The following is a 21,551-nucleotide window of genomic DNA, read 5'->3' as shown; positions in this document are numbered from 1 at the left end:
TATTATATAATAGAAAATATACTCCATTAAAAGGTATCAATTTTTCTAAGGTTATTTAATAAAATAAGACAATTGTCCATGAATGTTATGAAGTAAAACAAAAGTAATATAAAAATTATGTGATCTAAAATAAGGTGCAGTAATTTATTCATTCATTAACCATATACTGACATCTAGTATGTGATAGTAACAAAGTAACAAAGATGATTAAGATAACCCCTGACTAAAGATGTTCACATTTCAACAGTAAGAGACTTATAAAGTATCAAAAAGAAAGTTACAGGTACTTCAGTGGAGGCACATACCGTAATACATACACAGGGTTCAAAGAAAAGGAAATCAAGTATCATCTGTTAAAGTGCTACCACAAATCAGGAAGAAGGATCACAAAAGACTTCACGAGGAAATGGTGTCTGAGCTGAGTCTTCACAGGAGAGCAATTTTTGGAAGGCATAATCTACTTGTAGAGTTATAGCTATCTGTTGCTTATATACCAAGAACTTCAAATAAGATATTACATTTTACTATATACAACTATCCTTCCCTTTCTGTGTGGTTGCCTATGAGGGTAAAGAAAAATCACAGCTCACTTACTGTAGGAGGATTTTCACAGCCTTATCATCACAGCCTTATAAATGTATCAAATTACATTTTACATGAAAGGGAGTTCTAAGAGTTAACCACACTGAATATCAGAGTAAGCACCAATAATATATCATCAAGTCAGACAGAGCTAAGACATTCTTTAAACACAAATGACTTACTTTATGTAAATCTGGAACTTGCTCACTTGCTTAATTAATTCCTGGGTCTAATGGAGATACAACTTACTTCCTGACACAAATTTTCACTGGTTTTCCCACTAAAGCCCAAAAGAACGTTCATACGTACCAAAGCATAATGGTGCAACACATGGTTCAAGGTAAATATGGCTGGGAGTTGGATCTAATAATCAATTACAGTTATTTGATATTTCTGGGTTCATGTCGAAGTTGGGGTTTGCGGAACAGTGGGCTGGACAAGGAAGGTGAACTAAACTGACCATTCGTTTAAACTATGAAACCGAAGAACATGGAAAAGTAACTGGTTACGATTAAGGTCAGAATTTGGAATTCAAGTAGACATTATAAGAGACCAAACAAGGAATCAGAAACCAGGTAGAAACTGCAGCTGTTGCATAAAGCTGGCAGGTTGATGAAGGAAGAAACAGAACTGACAGGAATCACTGAGGTTACTGAGGATACCAACAGGGAGTTATTGTAGTTTTCACAGGCAGGGAAAGAGTTATTCACAATATAAAATCCATTTAGATGGTTACTTTACACTTTTGTGACTTTACCATTCATGCTATCCCATCACTTCACCTCTCAACTCTCAGATATTTACTCATCCTTTCAAGCCCAGCTTAACTGTAAATCCTCCATCAGGCCTTTCCCTCCTGGTCCTCGCCCTTCTCCAGCCCAGACGAATTGATCACTCCCTCTTCAGTGTCCTTAGAGCACTTCAAACATGCCTCCTCGATAGCCCCAGTTACGCTGATTTATGGTTGTTGTGTTTCTGCATCTCTTTAAAAGATACGAGCTCATCAATGACCAAGGGATCAGTCCTATGTGTCTATATTTCCCCATTGCTAGAAGAGGATCTAGACCAGAGTTGAAAATGTTCGTGCAGTAAATAATGGGGCTCAAAGGGGACCACACCTAATGCTGATATCACTAACATGTTTGTAATAGATTAAAACAGGGAAGGGGGGAGAATAGCTTTGCTTGGAAGATGAAATAACAACACTTTGTCTACCGCTTAAATTTATCTGTCCATTCTGGATGCATTAATATGATGCAACACATAATAAAAGAAATATTATACACATGTACATGTAGGCACAATCATTGAAGATATTAGCACAGCCCTAGAATGGTTTAATTTCAACTCTCAAAGGTGTGGATGTGAGTAGGATGATATAGGTTTCTGTAAATTTTTGAATGCAGACAATCATCTAGAAAAATACTGCCACTTTTAAATGTCTTAAAAGTACACAATTAGGGGCTTCCCTGGTGGCGCAGTGGTTAAGAGTCCGCCTGCCGATGCAGGGGACATGGGTTCGTGCCCCGGTCCGGGAAGATCCCACATGCCACGGAGCGGCTGGGCCCGTGAGCCATAGCCGCTGAGCCTGCGTGTCTGGAGCCTGTGCTCCACAACGGGAGAGGCCACAACAGTGAGAGGCCCGTGTACCGCAAAAAAAAAAAAAAAAAAAAAGTAAACAATTAAATGAGAAAGACTAAAAGACTTTAAATATGGCTTAATTCAGCATCCTACCAATGAAAAATTTCTTGCAAAACTTCTTCATAATTCTATTCAGCAATACATTTTTGTTCACAATGAAGACTCTGGCACACTTCAGCCTTCTGAAGACATTTATGCATCACTATAAACTACAGATTAAATTATATGCACTATGATGTTACTGTTAAGTACATCTTATTGGATTACAATATTTTAAAACTTGGTGATTTGTGTGTAATGTCTCTTCTGTCCATTAAGCAGACTTTAAGACACCAAATTTCCTGTGCACATTAACCAAGAGAATTATCAAATACACACACACACACACACACACACATAAAACAACTTAAAATAAGGACATGTACTGTACAGAAGTTAGTAAAGACCTTCAAAATAGGAAGAATAGTCCACATTTTCCTTCAAGTAAAATTGCTATCTGGTTGTATACTTTATACTTAAGGAGTTAAATGCTTCTACAATGTGCTCATGACACATTCAGGAACTAATCATCCACTTTGTCAAAAGCGATTTTTGATATTGGTCCAATATTTAGGAAGAGGTAAGCCTAGATCTGAATTGAAATTAAAAATCCTATCGCACTGGTGATAGGAGAAACCTACCACATAAAATCCATGAACACTTTAGGGATAAAAATCCCTAATTTTTATCTCTTTCATCACATGTCCTAAGATATATAGTGTCTTCAGAAAAGTCATTTTTAAAGTACAAGAGACAGAATGAGAATGTTCCAAAGCCTATTTACTGTAATGTTTGCAAAGAATTTCATTTGAATAAATTTACACTAGTTCTTTTACTTTCAATAATAAATTATAGCTCATCTCACAGCTGTATCCCATACAGTAGTCCACACTGAATATATCATAGTTTAGCTGCCTAGAGACAAATATAATGATGCTGGCAGGTTTTCACTTCGTCTTTTTCTGGGAAGAAAAGAAAAGGAAAACTACAGCTGGAATGCAAGTCTCCCTGTACAGCACACTGCAAGTCAGCATTTCTATTGTCAATAATATCCCTATTCAAGAAATTACATCAGTTAATATACTTGGAAAATGATTCCCTGAAATTAAAGGTGGAGTGCAATATTGTACCAAAGCACAACACAGATGGTCAGACCAATTTTTTTCAGTGTAATACTTTATTTTCTATTGTATCAAACTAAGGCCAACAAAAGTGAAGTTAAATTTAAAGGCAAATCTTTACTCCTTAAAGAAAAAATACAAACTGTGATACTTTTATAATAGGTCATTATATTGATAGTGTACATAATATAAACCAAATCACTAATGTATCTATATGCTTGGTTTCCTTAAGCTACAAGGAACCACAGAATGGGTGGAAAGTAATGGGAGAGAAGGGATAGGAAGAGCCTAGGAGTAAAGAAAACTTTAAAGAGAGAGTGAAAGGAACTTGAGACTACTTAGGAGAGGGAAAGAAGAATATGTATAAGTGCGCGCGCGTGCGTGTGTGTGTGTGTGTGTGTGTGACAGAGAGTTCTGTGGGGTATTTGGGGAGATGTAAAGAAGATTTGGGATGTTTCATTGTATGGTGTTCAGTATAAACTCCTGTGTGACGCTGTCAACAAAATCCACAGTCTAAATCCATATTAACACTCTAAAAAAAAAAAAGGAATAAAAAACGGCAACATCAATATACTGAAATTAAATATTGAGTTATGACTTGAAGCAGTAGTTCGTACTTTTCAATGTTAAGATTCACTGCATCAAGGAACAATATGAGAATGTGCTTACATTTGATTACAGGGCAGTGAATTGTTTAGAAAAAAACGTCATTATTTTATATCACAAAAACTGAAAACTATGAGAGTAAATGTTGAAATCTCAAGGACATTGTCAAATGCTCAATCAAGATACCAAATAGTCAAAATAGTTACTAAAATACAAATCTGTAATCATTTACTGTATCTCCCTATGCTTGTTTTAAAGTGTTAAAACTAAATTTGTTATTGCCTAGTAATTATACCACATAATGCTAATTTAAATATTTGAAGCTTACTCTTCACAAAACCCAAGAAAATTTTCCCTATCACCTCTTCAATTAAAATATTAGGCATATATTTTAAAGTGTTTTGTATAAAATTTTTATTTGTGTGTATGTCATAGCATAAAAGACAATAAGATATTTGTCCTGGCTGCTAGTGTTATACTAAGTGTGTGGCTTGGGTCAAATTACTTGACCTCAGGTACCTTGGTTTACTCTTTCAATAAAAGAGAAGGGCATTACTTCTTCCCCTACATTAATGAAGAAACTGAGAAATCAGTAAAAGAACACGTGAGTATGAGTGCTTAGAGAACTGTAGAGTACCATGAAAATACAAGCAGGTATTGTTATTACACACACTAAGTTGTAGAAACCAAATGGGCAACTTCTAAAATGCATTAACATTTAAATTTTTCATTAGTATCACATAGGTTTTTCTGTGCATTTTAAATACATGTGATTAAGTAATCCACTCATTCTTTAAGTCATCACACCTCTCCCATCCCAACTACTTTTTTTCTTTACTGAATCTTCACTATATGATCAGATTAAAAACCCAAAAGAAGCTTCTTCTAGGCATCCTATCAAGTGTATTCAAGATTTTCCTCCTAAATGTGCTTTTATTCTTATGAAATAGGTTCCCTACAGCACTTTCCTATATTTCACAACTACTTACCTTCTAATTACACAAGATATTTTTATTGGAATTTTAATGTATTTTCTCAAATGATAATTATATCATAACTGAAGTTCCCGGAAAACACAATATATATTGTGCTGTGCTGAGTTCAAAAAAATATGGCTCAAACAGTCTGGGAGTTCCTCAGATGATTAAACATAGTTCTCATAAGACCCAGCTATTCAACTCCTAAGTATATATTCAAGAGAAATGGAAATACATGTCCACACCAAAACCTGTACATGAATGTTCATAGCATTATAGCCCAAAAGTGGACACAACCCAAATATCAACTGATGAATGGATTTTAAAAATGTGGTATATCCATACAAATGGAATATTATTCAGCATAAAAAAATGAAGTACTGCTACATGCTATAATATGAATGAACCATGAAAATATGCTAAGTAAAAGAACCCAGTCTCAGAAGACCACATAAGGCATGATTCTATTTATATGAAGTGTCCGGAATAGGCAAATCTATAGAGATGTAAAGTAGACTAGTACTTGCCTAGGGCTGGGCCTGACAGAAAAGCATGGAGTTTGAGAGCAATGGCTAAGGGGTACAGGGTTTCTTTTTGGAGTAATGAAAATGTTCTAAACTGATTGTAGAGATAGATACACAACTCTGTGAATATACTGTATTGTACACATTAAAAGGGTGAATTGCATGGTATCTGAATTATGTCCAATAAAGCTGTTAAAAATGGCTGTGACAGCAATTCTACTACTCAGCATATGGCCAGTAAAGGTGATTCATCTTGCCTATAATGACACAGTATGAGAATCACTCTTTCCTCTATTTTTCATATCTTTCATTAAATAATCAAATTGATTTAGCTTGTGGATGATTCTATCAAGAGAGAAAATTACTTTGAGAAGAATGATCTTGAAAGCTCTGAAAACTTTCATCATGATTTGGGACATCATGATGCCCATGTTGCTGCAGCGCTTGATCAACCACGGTTCAAAGACCACCTTGTCTGCTCTACAATATTTATTCTCTTCCGGTGGAATTTTCACAGCTGAAGCAGTTCAAAGCCAGTTCTCATATAAAACAAGCCAAGGGAACTGAAGAAGTTATATTAAAACTTGCAGTAAGAGACAGGGTGAGAAATGTATCTTAGCAGCACTCAAAGCTTTCCTTATGAATTATGTGATTCCATAAATCCAAATCCAGTCTGATGACTCTCCCATTAGTGGTGTGTAGTCACCACTGCGAACTGTCAGAAGAAGCTGTTTTATAGAGTGATTCAACCCTATGATCTTCACTGCATTTCTGTGATTATACACACCAGCTCAAGGCAGCAGATGCCTTGCTCCAACTAGCTCCTCTCATTCCACAGGGCCTGTTAACTAATGAGAACAAATGAAGCACAGCATCTAATGTGGAGGGAAATACTGATGTTGGCTGGAAGTGGGACTGTTCAGCTACTTTGATTTTGGAGTTTCATATATTCTCATGCAAGTCATTCTCTCAAACTCAAAAAAGTATTTTTAAATTATCTTTTCCATCCTATATTTAAGCTTCAGATTTTTAAAGACCTGATATGATGGTCAAGCAAAGGTTGTGAACTACTACCCCATAATCCAACTCTGGCTCACTAGACACTGTATTTGGCAGACAATGTTGTCCCTTATGAGAGGTTTTTGTTTTTTTTTTTTAAGACGTTGGGGGTAGGAGTTTATTTATTTATTTATTTTTGCTGTGTTGGGTCTTCGTTTCTGTGCGAGGGCTTTCTCTAGTTGTGGCAAGCGGGGGCCACTCTTCATCGCGGTGTGCGGGCCTCTCACTATCGCGGCCTCTCTTGTCGCGGAGCACAGGCTCCAGACGCGCAGGCTCAGTAGTTGTGGCTCACGGGCCTAGTTGATCTATGGCATGTGGGATCCTCCCAGAGAAGGGCTCGAACCCGTGTCCGCTGCATTAGCAGGCAGATTCTCAACCACTGTGCCACCAGGGAAGCCCTGAGAGTTTTTTTTTAATGGAACCCCATCTCTAAATTATGGCAAATAACAGACCCTCAGCAGGGTGAGGAGTGGCATAGCTCCTTTAATTAACCAAGTCCACATAGAGAAGAGTGAGTTCAACCAGCCTTTACCCTATGGCTGGTCCACTTCACTCATTTATATTCTCTGTCACTGACCCCACCAGAGAAATAGTACATAGATTTCAGGTTTAGTCATTTCAACATTGGTCTAATCAAAAGTGTACATGGGGGCTTCCCTGGTGGCGCAGTGGTTGAGAGTCCGCCTGCCAATGCAGGGGACGCGGGTTCGTGCCCCGGTCCGGGAAGATCCCACATGCCACAGAGCAGCTGGGCCCGTGAGCCATGGCCGCTGAGCCTGCGCGTCCGGAGCCTGTGCTCCGCAACGGGAGAGGCCACAACAGTGAGAGGTCCGCGTACTGCAAAAAAAAAAAAAAAAAAAAAAAAAGTGTAGAGGAAAAAATATTAAATCACCCTTATATATAAACCTGAAAGGGTCTCCACTCTTGAAGTAACTGTGTTTAATCAGCATTACTTAAAGACAGCATCGCTCATAGAAAGTTTGCAAGGAGAACAGTTTACTTAACGGTTTACTTATACAATCAACAATCTGCTAAAATTCATAAATTCACATACGGCTTAATATTTACAAATATATTCTTTTATTCTTAGTAATATTTTATCCATCCAAATAGAGTTAGACTCCTAGATTCCATAAGTCAAACAATAGCTAACAAAGGCTAAGCTCCACAGGATGGCCTGCTCACTCTAGTCCACACACGCCCTTCTCCAGATGCACCCAACTCACTCGCTGCCTGGTCTTCATGCCTCAGAACTTCTTGCTGCCCCTGGACACGCACGTCATTTAATTTCTTCACAACTGTTCCTCTTTGCCTGGAATTCTGTCTCTCTAGAGCCTCTGTCCCTTTTGTAAACAGTTTATTTTTCAAACTTGTGTATTATGAAATCTTCCCTTCCCTGTCTCCTTCTGCAAGATAATCACCCGCTTCTCATTCTACATCTACCTACATAGGCTTCTGTTTTTGTAATAAGTTCACTAACCAATAATTACTTATTTACCCATGATAGGGGACTTCAGAAGGGATGGGTCCATGTGCTGGTTATGTTTGCCCCCCAGCACCTAGCCTGGCATAAAACAGGCATTAAGCACTTGCCAGTTTTACTTAATTGAAACTGACCAATACAAACTGATGAAGAGAAAGTTACCCAATTTTTTTTTTTTTTTTTACTGTGACTGGAGTCCCTGAAGTTGTGTGATATAGTGGCTCTGAGTAAACTATATTTCCCATAGAAAAAAATATATTAGTATAACGTATATATTATATACACACACATACAGAATACAGCAATAGTTAATCCAGATCATTCCACCTGGGTCTGTTATCTGTACTGCCTTAATGATATCACAATGTCAACTATTTACAAGTTAATATTTTATATAAATGATGTTCTTGGACATGCTGGCAGGGAGTGCTATTAGAAGAGAAGTACTTCTTGGAAATTTGTGCAGGGACTGCAGTTTGAAGACTGTTCAGGCACCAGAGGAGCAAACAGAGAAAGACGGTTAGACATAAAAAGGATCTTAAAATAAAAGCTATAAGTTAGTGGGAGATAATGCAAGGACTTGTATAATAAGATCTTTTATATGACTAGGCTCTTGATGAATGTTGTATTGGCATAAAATTTTCTAAAATAAAATATTAACATAAATTTTGTATAATTAATATTTTAGTGAAAAGTATTAGCAATTGCACACATTTTAAAAACTCACCTCTATAAATACCAGGTATAAAACACATGTGAGGAGGTATAAAAATTTCCACAATACCAGATAAATTGTGAAGTTCTGCATAGTCATTTAACCATAAATAACTGTGCTATTTGTGTGTGCATGTATGTTGTATGCATTTATGTATCTAGGTATGTATGCATATATATGTATGCTTGTAATGGTGTCTTATATTGTTATGGTAATTCTACCATAATTTTATAAATGCTAGAACATTTTAGAGAATATATAGATAAATGAGTTGTAATGGGCATAAAAATGTTGAATAATCATCTCTCCTCCAAGTTGAGAAACATTTTAATTTCCTTCAAAGGACTCTGAACCACATATATTGAGGTGTGTAAGTAGGATATTTATATATATGAGATGTGCATGTACATATACAGAGCATATACATGACATGGAAACGTTCATTTACATACAGAGGGAGGGAGGGAGAGAGAAATAGAAAACATACTATAGGGGAGGAGGACTTTGAGAGAGGAAGCCTCAGCATTCACTGTACATTCCCTACACCCTTTCACTCAGCATCACAGACCAGGAAAACCTTGCCAAGAACATTCTTAGGTGTTTCCACACAAAGGAATTTTGGAACACATCGTCCCACTTAAAGAGTCACACCTCCAGCATTCCTTGCATGGCAAAGATATGCACCATCACAAGTAAAAATGAAACACTAGGCAGAATGTCTCTGTTTTAAAACTACTTTGAACAACTCTGCAAACAGCAAAGCTAAGGGCTTTGCAACTATGCTGGTGGCTCTGACAGCAGGTAGAAAGCAGAGCAACGTCAGTTGCAGAGAAGCTTGAGATGTAAATGCAGATCCAAGAAGAAAGAAGAATCAAAATGAAGGAAAGGATCCAGACAGATCCAGGAAACAAACTCCATCCCAGAAAGAAGGCATTCACAGCTCACACCAGGATCACACCAAGTAAGAGAGAACATTTACGAGCGCTGATGTGTGCCAGGCATCAACTAAGTACTTTACAGGTTTCTCTCAAGTGATCTTTAAAATAACCTGAAGAGGGCTTCCCTGGTGGCGCAGTGGTTGAGAATCCGCCTGCACATGCAGGGGACACGGGTTCGTGACCTGGTCCGGGAGGATCCCACATGCCGCGGAGCGGCTGGGCCCGTGAGCCATGGCCGCTGAGCCTGTGCGTCCGGAGCCTGTGCTCCGCAACGGGAGAGGCCACAACAGTGAGAGGCCCGCGTACGGCAGGAAAAATAAAAAAAAAATAACCTGAAGAGAGAGATACTAACGTCATACCTATGATATGTCTAAGGAACGTGAGACACAAGAGAGATTAGAGATCACATTCTTAAAAAATTATAAAATTAGGTCAAGATTCATGTTTGGCTCAAAAGTCTCTTCTTGAACATCGCCTTTTATTTATTACATACACAGCAAATGCACACAAATATGTATTTATTTAACTCCTGAGCAATCAGTGTCTCTTTCATTTCAAGCTATAGGTTCAATTCTCTGCAAGCACTCTCACTGTGAAGGGGAAGTACCTGAATACAGTGGGTCCCACTGACATTTACAGTTGCACTCTCTGATTCTGGTAGAGAAAACCAAAAATAATCTTTAAATATGGAACCCAAAGAGGCACTATTTGTGCTCTGATGCCATTCTCTAGCAGGCACATTATAGAACATACTTGCAAACATATCCATCTACAATACTCAGAATATTTTCTATTACTGCTATAATAATCCAAGGGATAACTTTTTATCCAGACTGTGTGGCACAATTAGAAAGCCTTGCATTGGCCATATACCATAAGTTAAATTACTGCAACCACATAATCCATGCCTGTGCCTGATACATTTGCTAGGGAAAACTAATTTTCTATCAAGCTCTCTCAATAGAGCAACATCGTGTGCTATATTTCTACCCCCATGCACACAAACTATCCACTTCTAAGTCATTGTCTTACTACCCCCATTTTGGGGGTACTCAGCACTTTGTGTTCATAGGAAGTTCTGTGGGAGCAATCTGAATAGCAGGCTGCCTTGACAACTTGGTTCCCAGGTCAATTTACCAGAGGTTCAGGACAGTGGACCTCCACTGTTTCCCAGAAGTTCAGAAGGATATTGCACCTTGACTTTCTGCCAGCCCATGGCTTCCTCCATGCAAGAACAAGGAAAAGTGAATATGTAGCTATGTACGTGATTTATTAACCAGACCAGAGTCAGCTAGAGATACAGCACATTCACAGTGTACTTGAAAATCTCACAAACTTGCAGGTGCAATTTAACCTTTAATATATCAGGCCATTTTCTTCTCTTTCAAGGTATTGTTCATCACTTCCAAACTCTCTCCCAAGGTTTTTCCCTCAAGGTAGGACAAACTAGACCAAGCATACACCCATCTCCATTTATTCTTTACTTAATTCCCACGTGTGTTTTCTCTTTATATAAACAATTGTGCTTAGTGTGGGTCACATCATCAGAACAACAAGAGGTGGAGCACGTGCAGCACAGGCTGAATTGAGACTTTGAACTCTGTCACAAAGGAGTTATACTGGCTCTTACTACTCTTATTTACATGATGAAAAGGATGCAGATCCCTTACCAGAGAAGGCATACAGATCACAAATAAGCAGATGAAAAGATGATGCTCAATATCGTATGTCACTAGGGAATAGCAAATTAAAACAAAATAAAACTGCATGCCTATTAAAACAGCTAAAATTCAAAACACGACAACACTAGCAAGGATGTAGAGCTATAGGAATTTTCACTCATTGCTGGCAGGAATGCAAAATGGTACAGTTTGGAAGACGGTTTGGCAGTTCCTTACAAACTAAACATACTCTTCCCATATGATCCGGTAATCACACTCCTTGGCATTTATCCAAAAGAGCTGAAAACATAGGTCCACACAAAAACCTGCACATGAATGTTTATAGCAGCTTTATTCACAATTGCCAAAACTTGGAAGCAACCAAGACGTACTTCAATAGGTAAATGGATAAACTGTGCTACATTCATACAACGGAATATTATTCAGTGATAAAAATAAATGAGCTATCAAGCCATGAAAATACATGGAGGAACTTAAATGCACATTACTGAGTGAGAATGAAGCCAGTGTGAAAAGGCTACATACTGTATGATTCCAACTGTATGACATTCTCGAAAAAGCATAAGTATGGAGACAATAAAAAGATTAGTGGTTACCAGAGATTTGGGGGGAGAAAGGGAGAGATGTAGGGATGAACAGATGAAGCACAGAGGATTTTTAGGGCAGTGAAACTACTTTGTATGGTACTGTAATGGTTGACACATGTATTGGTGGATATATGTCACTATGTATTTGTCCAAAACCACCCAATGTACATTAGAGTGAACCCTAATATAAACTGAACCTTAATATAAACTACAGACTTTAATTAATAATAAATTATCAATATTGGCTCATCAGTTGTAATAAACATACCACACTAATGTAAGACGGTTAATAATAGGGATAATTGGGGAGAGAATGAGGCGGTACATGGGAACTCTGTACTTTTTGCTTAATTTTTTATAAACCTAAAATTGCTCAAAAATAAAGCCTATCAAAAATAATTTTTAAAGGAATGCAGATGATTTGCCTGGTTTTTTCTCTCCTTGTTTTGTTGCTCTCTCTTATAATGTCTTACTTTCTTGTCTTACTTTCTTTTCGAGTTTTAGCAGTCATGCATAGCTTCTCCTGAATTTACTGATGTCACTCTATGTGGACCATCTCCCTCTGATGGCTCCTGGAACAAGAGCCCCACTGAACTTTATTACATATGCCATTTGAAAATTATTGTCCTTATAAAGGAGTGTATTTGTGATTTTTCCCCATCTGCCCCTATTTCATTTCTTTTCTCATAGTATAACTTTGATACAATAATACAGAATCAGTAAAAATGATATCCCAAATATTATGATTTCACATGGTAAATTATGCAAAACACCAATTAGCTCACTAGTTCTTCTGGAAGATGAGAGGACATCCTTTTGGTTAGGTCCAATGACATACTGGAAGCAACAGATTACTTTTGGCATCAACTGTTTTAAGTACTACCAGGTTTCCCCCCACTCTTTCCTTATTGGGTTGTTTTTAATTGTTGTATCTCTTCCTCCAAATAGAAGTACTTTTCTTGCTGCTTCAGTACTTGGGGATTAAATGCAAATGCCTGTATTTTTTTCATCACTTTAATGCATTCTGAAGTGTCAAGTGTAAAGTTCTGATGAAGGAAATCAGAAAAAATCTCTACCTTATGACTCACTGGAACCTCTAACTCACACTCTATGATGTTCTTGTGATAGGAAAGATATATTTTCCTGGATGTCACTTCCCCAGTGCTTCTGTCATTAAGGGTCACTCTAATGTGCCTTCATATTAGGAAGCCTAGAGCCTTCCGCTCTCCACTTCCCAGAGAGATCCACTGTCCAGTGTCACCATTCGAACTTAAATCAGAGGCTAAGAGGCTCATTTCCTCCTAAAAGGATCCAAAGCATATCACACTTCTCCAATAACCTAATCAGAACGTCAGCATCTCATCCCACCACCAGTTCTTTATATAACAATAAAAGGTAGGAAAAGACCTGGGTATGTGTTGCTCTACAGCACTCTTAATGCCAGTCCTGACTGGGGCCTTCATTATTTTGCAAACCAGGCAGCTACCTATAATTTGCATCAGGAGTGATCCGTGTTACCACAGTCCATTGAGCTATTAAAGCTTCATAAAACCACCTGAGCATTTGACTTTTTGGACCAAATAACCAATAAGCTCTTAATAAATTCTGAGTACTAACTGAGCTTTGTATGCTAAGAAAGAAGGATAGGAAAACAAGACATAAAATGTAGTTTGTTTGTCTATTTATTTATTTATTTAAATAATCACCTAAGATGTTAAACAAATCATAAACCACAAACAATTCTACTGTGAAAATATTTAATTTGGAAGGCACTGGTGACAATGTTAACTGCAACTATGTGAAATTTCAGATTCCTGAGAAATCCCGAGACACTAAACAAAATGAAGTACAAAAATATCTATTTATATAATTCACCCTGAATTTGTGCTCAAAATATTTTGATGGTCTTTGATCCATGCTGTCTACATATAAGGGCCAAACTAATAAGAAAAGACAAGCCTACAGTAAAATAACATCTCTTTCTAGACTTGTTTTATTTGTTTGTCCTGGTGTCCCTTAGTTGGAGAAAACAGATACATGTGTTGGATCATTAAAATTCCTTCAAGATATGTCATTTTTAGGAGACAAAAAAGTAAAGAATGGGAAGAGAACTAATTCTTTTTAATGTTTACTATATTTAGGGTACTGTGCTAGACCCTTTCTATTTACTACCTGTTAAAACTTCACAAATACTCTCTCACTTCAGAACTTCTGTCACCATTCTAAGGTGAGAAAACAAAATCAGAGAGTTTAAGTAACTTGACCAGTCAGGTAGAGGCAAGATTTAAATAGCGATTTCCAAGTCCATGTTCTTTCCATTCCACAATGCTGCCTCCCTTATAACTTGTGGGAATATCTAGCCCTGTAACTAGATCAATTTGTAATTTCTAGTGCATTTACAAGAAAAGATGCTTTAGAGAAAGCTAAAGTTACTAGCCTTGTTCCAGGGCATAAAATTAAGTAACCATTCTATTATATAAGAGAAAAATAGCAATAATATAACCTACCATTTATTGAAGTCCTAATATGTATCAAGCACTCTACTAATATATACATATGTTACCATATTTAATCCTTAGAAAACCCCTATAGAATATATAATATTTATCCATACTGGAGATGAAATAAAAAGATTCAGGGAGATGAAATAATTTCATAGGTCCCATGGATAAAATATTTCAATCCATGTTGTTCCAGATTAATTGACATTGACGCCCATGCTCTGTCCATCCCTATCTCTGCTCCATCTCTATTCTTCATTTAATGAGCAAACTGTGTCACATTCCAAATTAAGACAAATTGTAAGCACAACTGAAATGCACAACACTTTTTTAAGGATAATGCCACCCTTATGTTACTACTACCTGGTACAACACCCCTCTCTCCTTTGTTATTGAATGAATGGCAGGATTAGGATGGATTTTTTTCCATGTACATTGCAGAATATTTTATATTAGTATAAGTACATGAAAGAAAAAGAAAACACCTGTTTTTATTTTAAACTGAGGAAACAAAGTATTATTTTATGTGCAATTAACTATGTAAAGGACACAGTGACTGTCATTAATAGCACTGTCTTGCAATGCATGAACCCTGGTCAAAAGTGTTTAATGTGAGAAGTAATTTCCTTAAGACAAAACTCAACTGTAAATACCCTCATCACCTGATGCTGAAAAAATGGCTACTGTGTATCTTTCTTGGATTTTATTGTAATTTCATTATCATAAAAATAAATTCAACTACTTCATTAAGATCTTTTGAAAATATATCTCTATGGCATAAGTTGATAAAAGTTGGTTGTATTCACTATCTTCTGTCTGACTCATGTTTCAATCACATTTTGTTCAATGCACTTCATTTGGAATTGCTAGGTGAATATAATTAGCCATAATTATTATTGAAACAATTCCATATTCAAGAATATTAAAAAGTGAATAACTGTCTAACACTCACCAGTAACAGTAATTATTCATCTTCCAATAATATAAGTGCTTTAACTCTGCATGTATGAAATATGTTTTTCAAGTATTCAAACAAAGTTACCTTTCAAATGACTGTGGCACAAAACCGTTGAAACATTAACTTTTATATTTTAATATCTTATATTTTGGTTTTTTCTCTGTTGAAAAACAACAGTGTAGTAGAGAGACTTAAATACCACTTGCTTATTCACTTTATCAATACTATAACTTCTCCACTATCTGGTTTATTATTCAATTAAGTTTCTAGCTCTATCACTCTACTGAAAATGTCTTTTCCCAAAACAGTGTTAATTATCTTACCAGTTCCTCCTCTTATTTGATCTTTTCTGAAATATTTCATAACCCCTTTCCAGACTCTTGGAAATGTTTTATACTTTTTGTCCCCATCCCCTTCATAAGATATCTTCTTCATTTAGCACTACTGGCATTTTCTCTGGACCTGTTCTGACCATACTTTCTCAGCCTCTTTCACTAGTTTCTCTCCCATCGTGACTCTTAAATCTCAATATTCTCTATGAAGTATTCTGGCCCCTCTTTTCAATATTTTTGTTGTTTTAATGATCCCTCCCACTACCATGCCTTGAAATATTATATACACGTTGAGTTCCAAGCCTCTACCTTCAGCCTAACACTTTCTCCTAAACTGTCCACCCATTCACTAATTCCTCTATTAGCTGACTGAATTACTGCTACCTCAAGTTCAGTATATCTGATACTGAGAATTAAACTGATATTCTTTCTTCCCCAACCACAAGAAAACTGTTCTTCCTTCTTTCATATCCTCTGTCTCAATCAAGTAACTGTGTGCAGACATGATGCAGATAGCATTAGTTCCACCTCTCCTTGGCAGACACTGTGTCCCCTGCACTCCAAACCTGAGCTAACACTTCTGCCATGTGCCCCCAGCCCTCCTCTACTCACCCTTCACTATAAGTGGTTTGTTCCCCTTTGTCTCTCAGTCCCTCTCCTCACTGACCTCCCAGCCTCTTAATTTACCTTTCTCCCTTCTGGGTGAAGAATATGTCAATCCTCTGCTCTAAGGTTATAATGGCTTCCACCTGCTTATAGGTTACACTCTAACATCTTTACCATAGTTTGAAGGTTTTCTTACAATCTGGCCCAACTCATCTCATTAGCACCAAATCCATTCATTCCCACCACATATTCTGGACTTGAGCTGCAGTACTTCTAAGACCTAGGAATATTGTCATGCCTTGCATTTTTATTTTCTCTCTCTATCAGCTACACAACTTCTCTGCTCTCACACTGTTTTGTTCATGAGTATGGTATGCCATGTTGTAATTGTTGTGTATTGTTCAACTGTAACTTTCTTGGGGGCAGGGACAACAGCACCCTGCCAGCCTCTACCACAATGACTTCAAATAAGTCACACAGTGAGTCCTCAACAACTCTTTGTTGTGACTGACTTAATAAAACATTCATACAATATACCTTACGCATTAAACATTCATATATATTATGTACATATATATGTATATATACGTTAATATACTATGTATGTGTATGGATGCATACATGTATGTTTATGGTGTATGTATGTGCATATGTGCACATACTTTAGGGCTGAAAAGGCCTTTAAATATCATCTTTTCTAATCAATGAATATCACAAAATAGGAAACCAAGAACTAAAGTCGTTAAATGACCTAGCTAACATTCTAAAGCTCGTTAGTGACAAACACAGTGTTACAGTTCCTCTCTCAGCTCCTCATCCAGTGTACCTTTCACTATATCACTTTAATTCAATGATCTCACCAACAATGTGATTCTAAATAATCTGTTCTACCAAGACCAAGCTTATCCCACTAGAATCTTGGACTGTTTCACCTCATGTTCTCTCTCAAATCCCTGCCTGCCTCTTTATTTTCATCAAATGAGGAACACTTATGATTCTGTCATCTCTATATCTTCATTTACAGTGTATTCCTGTCCTTTAAATATTCTCTATTTCCTCCAGTAACTATTCTCAGTTCCTTTATAGATATGGTGAAGTCTCCTTTCCCTCTGGAAAAATATAAAGAGGTCATTATTTTGCTCTCCTGTCTAATTCACCATTTTTTTCACCAAACCAAGGCTCACCATAAAGGAGATTACATTATTCTCATCATACTACTTTATATTTGTACCTGCACATGACTTTGAAGTTTACAGATTACTTTCTCATCACTCACTCATTTGATCTTCATAATACTATGAATAGTCAGAAGAAGGTCCCATTTACAGGCAGCTAAATAAACTGGGGGTCAAAAGTTAAGTGACATGCCAATGTTCCTATAGCTAGCAAGAGGTGGAACTGGCACTGGAACCAAGGTCCCCATATTCTTGCTCCTGAGAGCTTTCCACTATCTTAAACTGTTTATTGGCTTAAGTTCCCGCCATGACATTTATATTGACATGTATTGGCACCTCAGACGCTGCACAGTGAATGCTGCCTAGCCTCTTCTTTGATCTGAATTACTGCTTGGCTCTTGTTACGTTAATAGTACAAATTTCAACAGGGCAAGTACTGTTTTGTCCAACGCTTACTTACTTGAGAAGCTCTTACCGAGCATCCAAATAACACCATTTAATGGTAAATTATAGTTTGACCAGTGTTTGTTATGACTGAACTTCTGAATATTAAAACCATGGCTTCAGCTAAATTAGAGATCTTCTTTATTTTAAACTGAAAAAATCAATTTGATTTCATCGCATCCACTAATCAACTGATCTTTAAACTGCAAGTGGTAACAAGAATGGCTAACACTAACATCCAAATGGCTTTTCTAAACGTGTGTTTGTGTGTTATCTCATGCAAGATTCTGAGGCAAATTCTGTACTCTGGCTTTAAATAAGTTTCTATTCAATCTCCTCACTAAGTTGTTAGATAGATGCAACTTCTTTAAAAATTCAGGGTATCAGTGTAATTGTAGAGGAAACTGATCTGTCTCTGCATGGGGGGCTACAGACAGCTGAAGCCAGGAAAGAGACACACTCACTGTAACTTGTTTGTGATCCCATGACCGATATATACTTTCCCTCCTGTCTACTAACTGCCAAGAAACTCTTAATTCATTCCTAGCACTAAGCAGTAAGAATAATGTTTCCCACTTTCTTCTTATAAACCCGAAGTTTCAGGTCTGCTGAAGAATTCTCAGTGTCCTTTAGAGGAGAAAGGAGCCTCAGGAGAGGGAGTGGTAATTCCTCATTTGGTATTGTTTTCCTGCCTGTCACTGCCTCACACCGGGACCTCTAGTCAGCACTTTGCTGGGAGATTCTGAGGGACAATTGGTTGCTGCTTTTCTTGGCTGGTTGAAAACAAAGCAAAAACTTTTTCAAGGCAGGAGAAGTTAAAACCTAAACATCCTAACAATTGCACACTTTAAAAATCCCTCAATTCGCTCATTAAGAATCGAGCTTCACAAGGTCTCAGTCAGCTCACTGCAGCCCCATTTGCCTTCAACTGTCAGAACTGCCCTCACTTGGCTTGTTTCCACGTGTCCCACATAAGCTGTACCTTAAATGTAACTCTATATCCATATATATCATGGCACAGAGTGAACTGTTTGCCTAAACACAGAATAGAGACCGGAGTTAAAATGTTTGCTTGCTCTTTGCTAGAAATAAATTTAAGAAAGTCTTAGTAGAATGAGAACGCAGAGGTTAAAAATATTGCACGTAATTACGAAAGCGCAACGTTGGTTGCCCTCATTAACTACGGAGCTGTGAGAGAAATAGTCCAGTGAGTCACTAATGCTGTTTAGTTGTTAGGTTTTTCTTTCTAACAGCATCGGCCATGACCTAATTTGCTTCCTAAGAATCGTACTTTTTTACCTTAGGGTCCCAGTACCCCCGGGTCATCAGAAGCACAGGGGTCCCTCCTGAAGCCCAGCAGTTTCGTAACGTGGACCCAGATGGGAAGCAGGGGGAACTACGTCCCACTTACCGGTCTTCCACAGATAGAGGGTGGGTGCCTCCGCCGCGCCCGGCGCCGCAGCCCCGCAGGCGCCCGAGCACAGCAGCAGCGGCAGCAGCAGCGGCAGGACGGCCGGGCGCGGGCCGGCAGCGTCGGGGCTCCGGGACGCCGTGCGCCTCGCTTGCAGCCCCATGCCGCCGGCAGCCGCTCCAGGGTCCAGGTCCGGGACGCGGATGGCAGGGAATGTTCCTTCGCCCTCGGAATGTCTTCCCAAGTACAGAACGCAAAGCTCTCCCCGCTATTGTTCTTGTCAGATGAAAAGGAGGGAAAGCGCGTTTAACACCAGGGAACAATAGCTTCTGCGGTGGCCGTGGCTGCCGCCGCCACCGCCACTGGCGGGGATGCTGCTGCCACTGCCATTCCGCGCAGAGTGGCAGGTCCTACAGGCGAGGGAGGCAGCCGTCCGCAGGGGGCCCCAGCTGACGGAGCAGGTCCCGAGGTCCGGGAGGCAGCGCAGCCCCCGCCGCTGCCAGCTGGAGAGAGAGGAGGGGGGCGTGAGCCGACAGGAGCATCGAGGGAGCCGCAGGCAGGGGGAGGCGAGAGAGCCAGGGCAAGAAAGGAGGCGAGCGAACGGGAGCGGGGGCACCCACAGCCAGCGCACCCGCCAGAGAACTCCAGTGCACATGGCGCGGTGAAATATGTTTGGACGGATACACCACTAAAAAGAATCATCACTCGACAGGCTTCCGCATGACAAATAACTGGCTCTGAAATTCATCGTCACCCAAGGAGTCAAATGCTAGATCTAGTGGCATGTTTTTCTTAGTATATATTTATTTACGCAAAGCATCAGTGTTTATCATTTATTTTTAAGCCATGGCTTCTGAATCACTTTATGTGGGGAGCAGTATTTATGATCAGATGTGAAAAACATAGGAAAACAGCAGAGATGTTTACTTGCTGTTGAAAGGCACTTAAACTCTTTTTTAAATCTTTTCTTTTTAACTTAAAGGAATCTATTCCCAATTAAAATATGAACAGTATTGATCTACGGTTACAAATCAAAGTACATAGTCTTTTAACAGCCTTTAAAACTGAATTAGTATTAATAAGTATCCACAATGATATCTAATTAGATGGATAACATTTTATAAAAACTAATCATGAAATTATATTTCACCTATGAAGTTAATAAAAGTGCTATACCTTTATCTACGCTCTGTCAAAAATATGCTACCTTTAAGGATCCACACAGTTCTGAGTAAAATTAAAGAACAAAGTGAGTTTCCTTTATTTGTGTATCTCCAAATTAGTAAATTCTTTACTTAAAAATCCTTGACACTAATGTCTCTTAACAGATACTGTAGAAAAATGCCTTTATAATCTATATAATCTAATGTGCTTGGGCCTTTTGTTCTTTGTGTTTTCACCTTCTTAAACCAGTAGTAATAAAGGAATGTGTGTGAAGTCAGACAATGCTTTGCCCTTTCTCTTTCTCTCTTCTCCCCAATACTAACCCTTTACTAATTCATTTCCTAGTAAAACTAAAATAATATCAAGGCATTTAGCCAATTAAAAACTGGGCAAAAAGAAAGCCAAAGAAAACTATTCACATCCGGTCAGGAATATCTGGCCAAATAAAATTTAAAAATCAGGAAAACTACTCTTTATGAATTTGCTCCATCAGCACAGCCAACCCAAGAGTTTAAAATGAGGAAGCTACTGTTTCTGAAAGAGAAAACCTTCCATAAAGCTCTCTTGGGACGCCTGTCGTTTTGCAGATCATTCCAGACACAGCCCTGCTGCATGCATTAGATTAAAAGCAGGTTTTGATCAAATAATTCCCAGGTCCTGCCTATTTAAGGATTCTGACATCAGAGGAAATTAGCAATGTTGAAGGTTGCAAATTTGGTCCTTATTTACTTTCCACTCTGTTAGGCCTCTAAGAGGGAATTAACAGCTCAGAGAGCCCTAGCTCTGTGAGTCTGTGATTAGGAGAGAAAAACTAGCGTGGATTACTGTTTCTTCACTGGTGAAAAATAGGCAACAATCAAAAGATTATAGGTTGATAAGGGATACAAAAAAGCCTGATTCCAACTTATGTGTGGCTCCCTGAAGGAGCACTTGTTTCAACAGTTACACCAAAGAAGAAAATAGAAAACAGGAATTGTATGGCTTCCTTGGGTCTGTCTTCTTAGGG

The 21,551-nt window shown here is 38.2% G+C and overlaps 1 protein-coding gene across 1 annotated transcript in view; it reads right to left on the bottom strand.

Annotated features, from left to right (window-relative positions):
* THSD7A (thrombospondin type 1 domain containing 7A) overlaps window positions 1-19,990 on the bottom strand; it is a 442,804-nt gene extending 422,814 nt beyond the window's left edge. Inside the window, exon 1 of the mRNA XM_060108907.1 lies at window positions 19,382-19,990. Coding sequence (XP_059964890.1) covers window positions 19,382-19,544 — 163 coding nt within the window. The 5' untranslated portion in view covers window positions 19,545-19,990. The remainder of the gene's footprint in view (window positions 1-19,381) is intronic.
* Window positions 19,991-21,551: the final 1,561 nt, after the last annotated feature.

Source organism: Mesoplodon densirostris, chromosome 9, assembly GCF_025265405.1.
Source record: "Mesoplodon densirostris isolate mMesDen1 chromosome 9, mMesDen1 primary haplotype, whole genome shotgun sequence".
Taxonomy (NCBI): Eukaryota; Metazoa; Chordata; class Mammalia; order Artiodactyla; family Ziphiidae; genus Mesoplodon; species Mesoplodon densirostris.
This window is presented reverse-complemented; position numbering and strand designations above follow the sequence as displayed.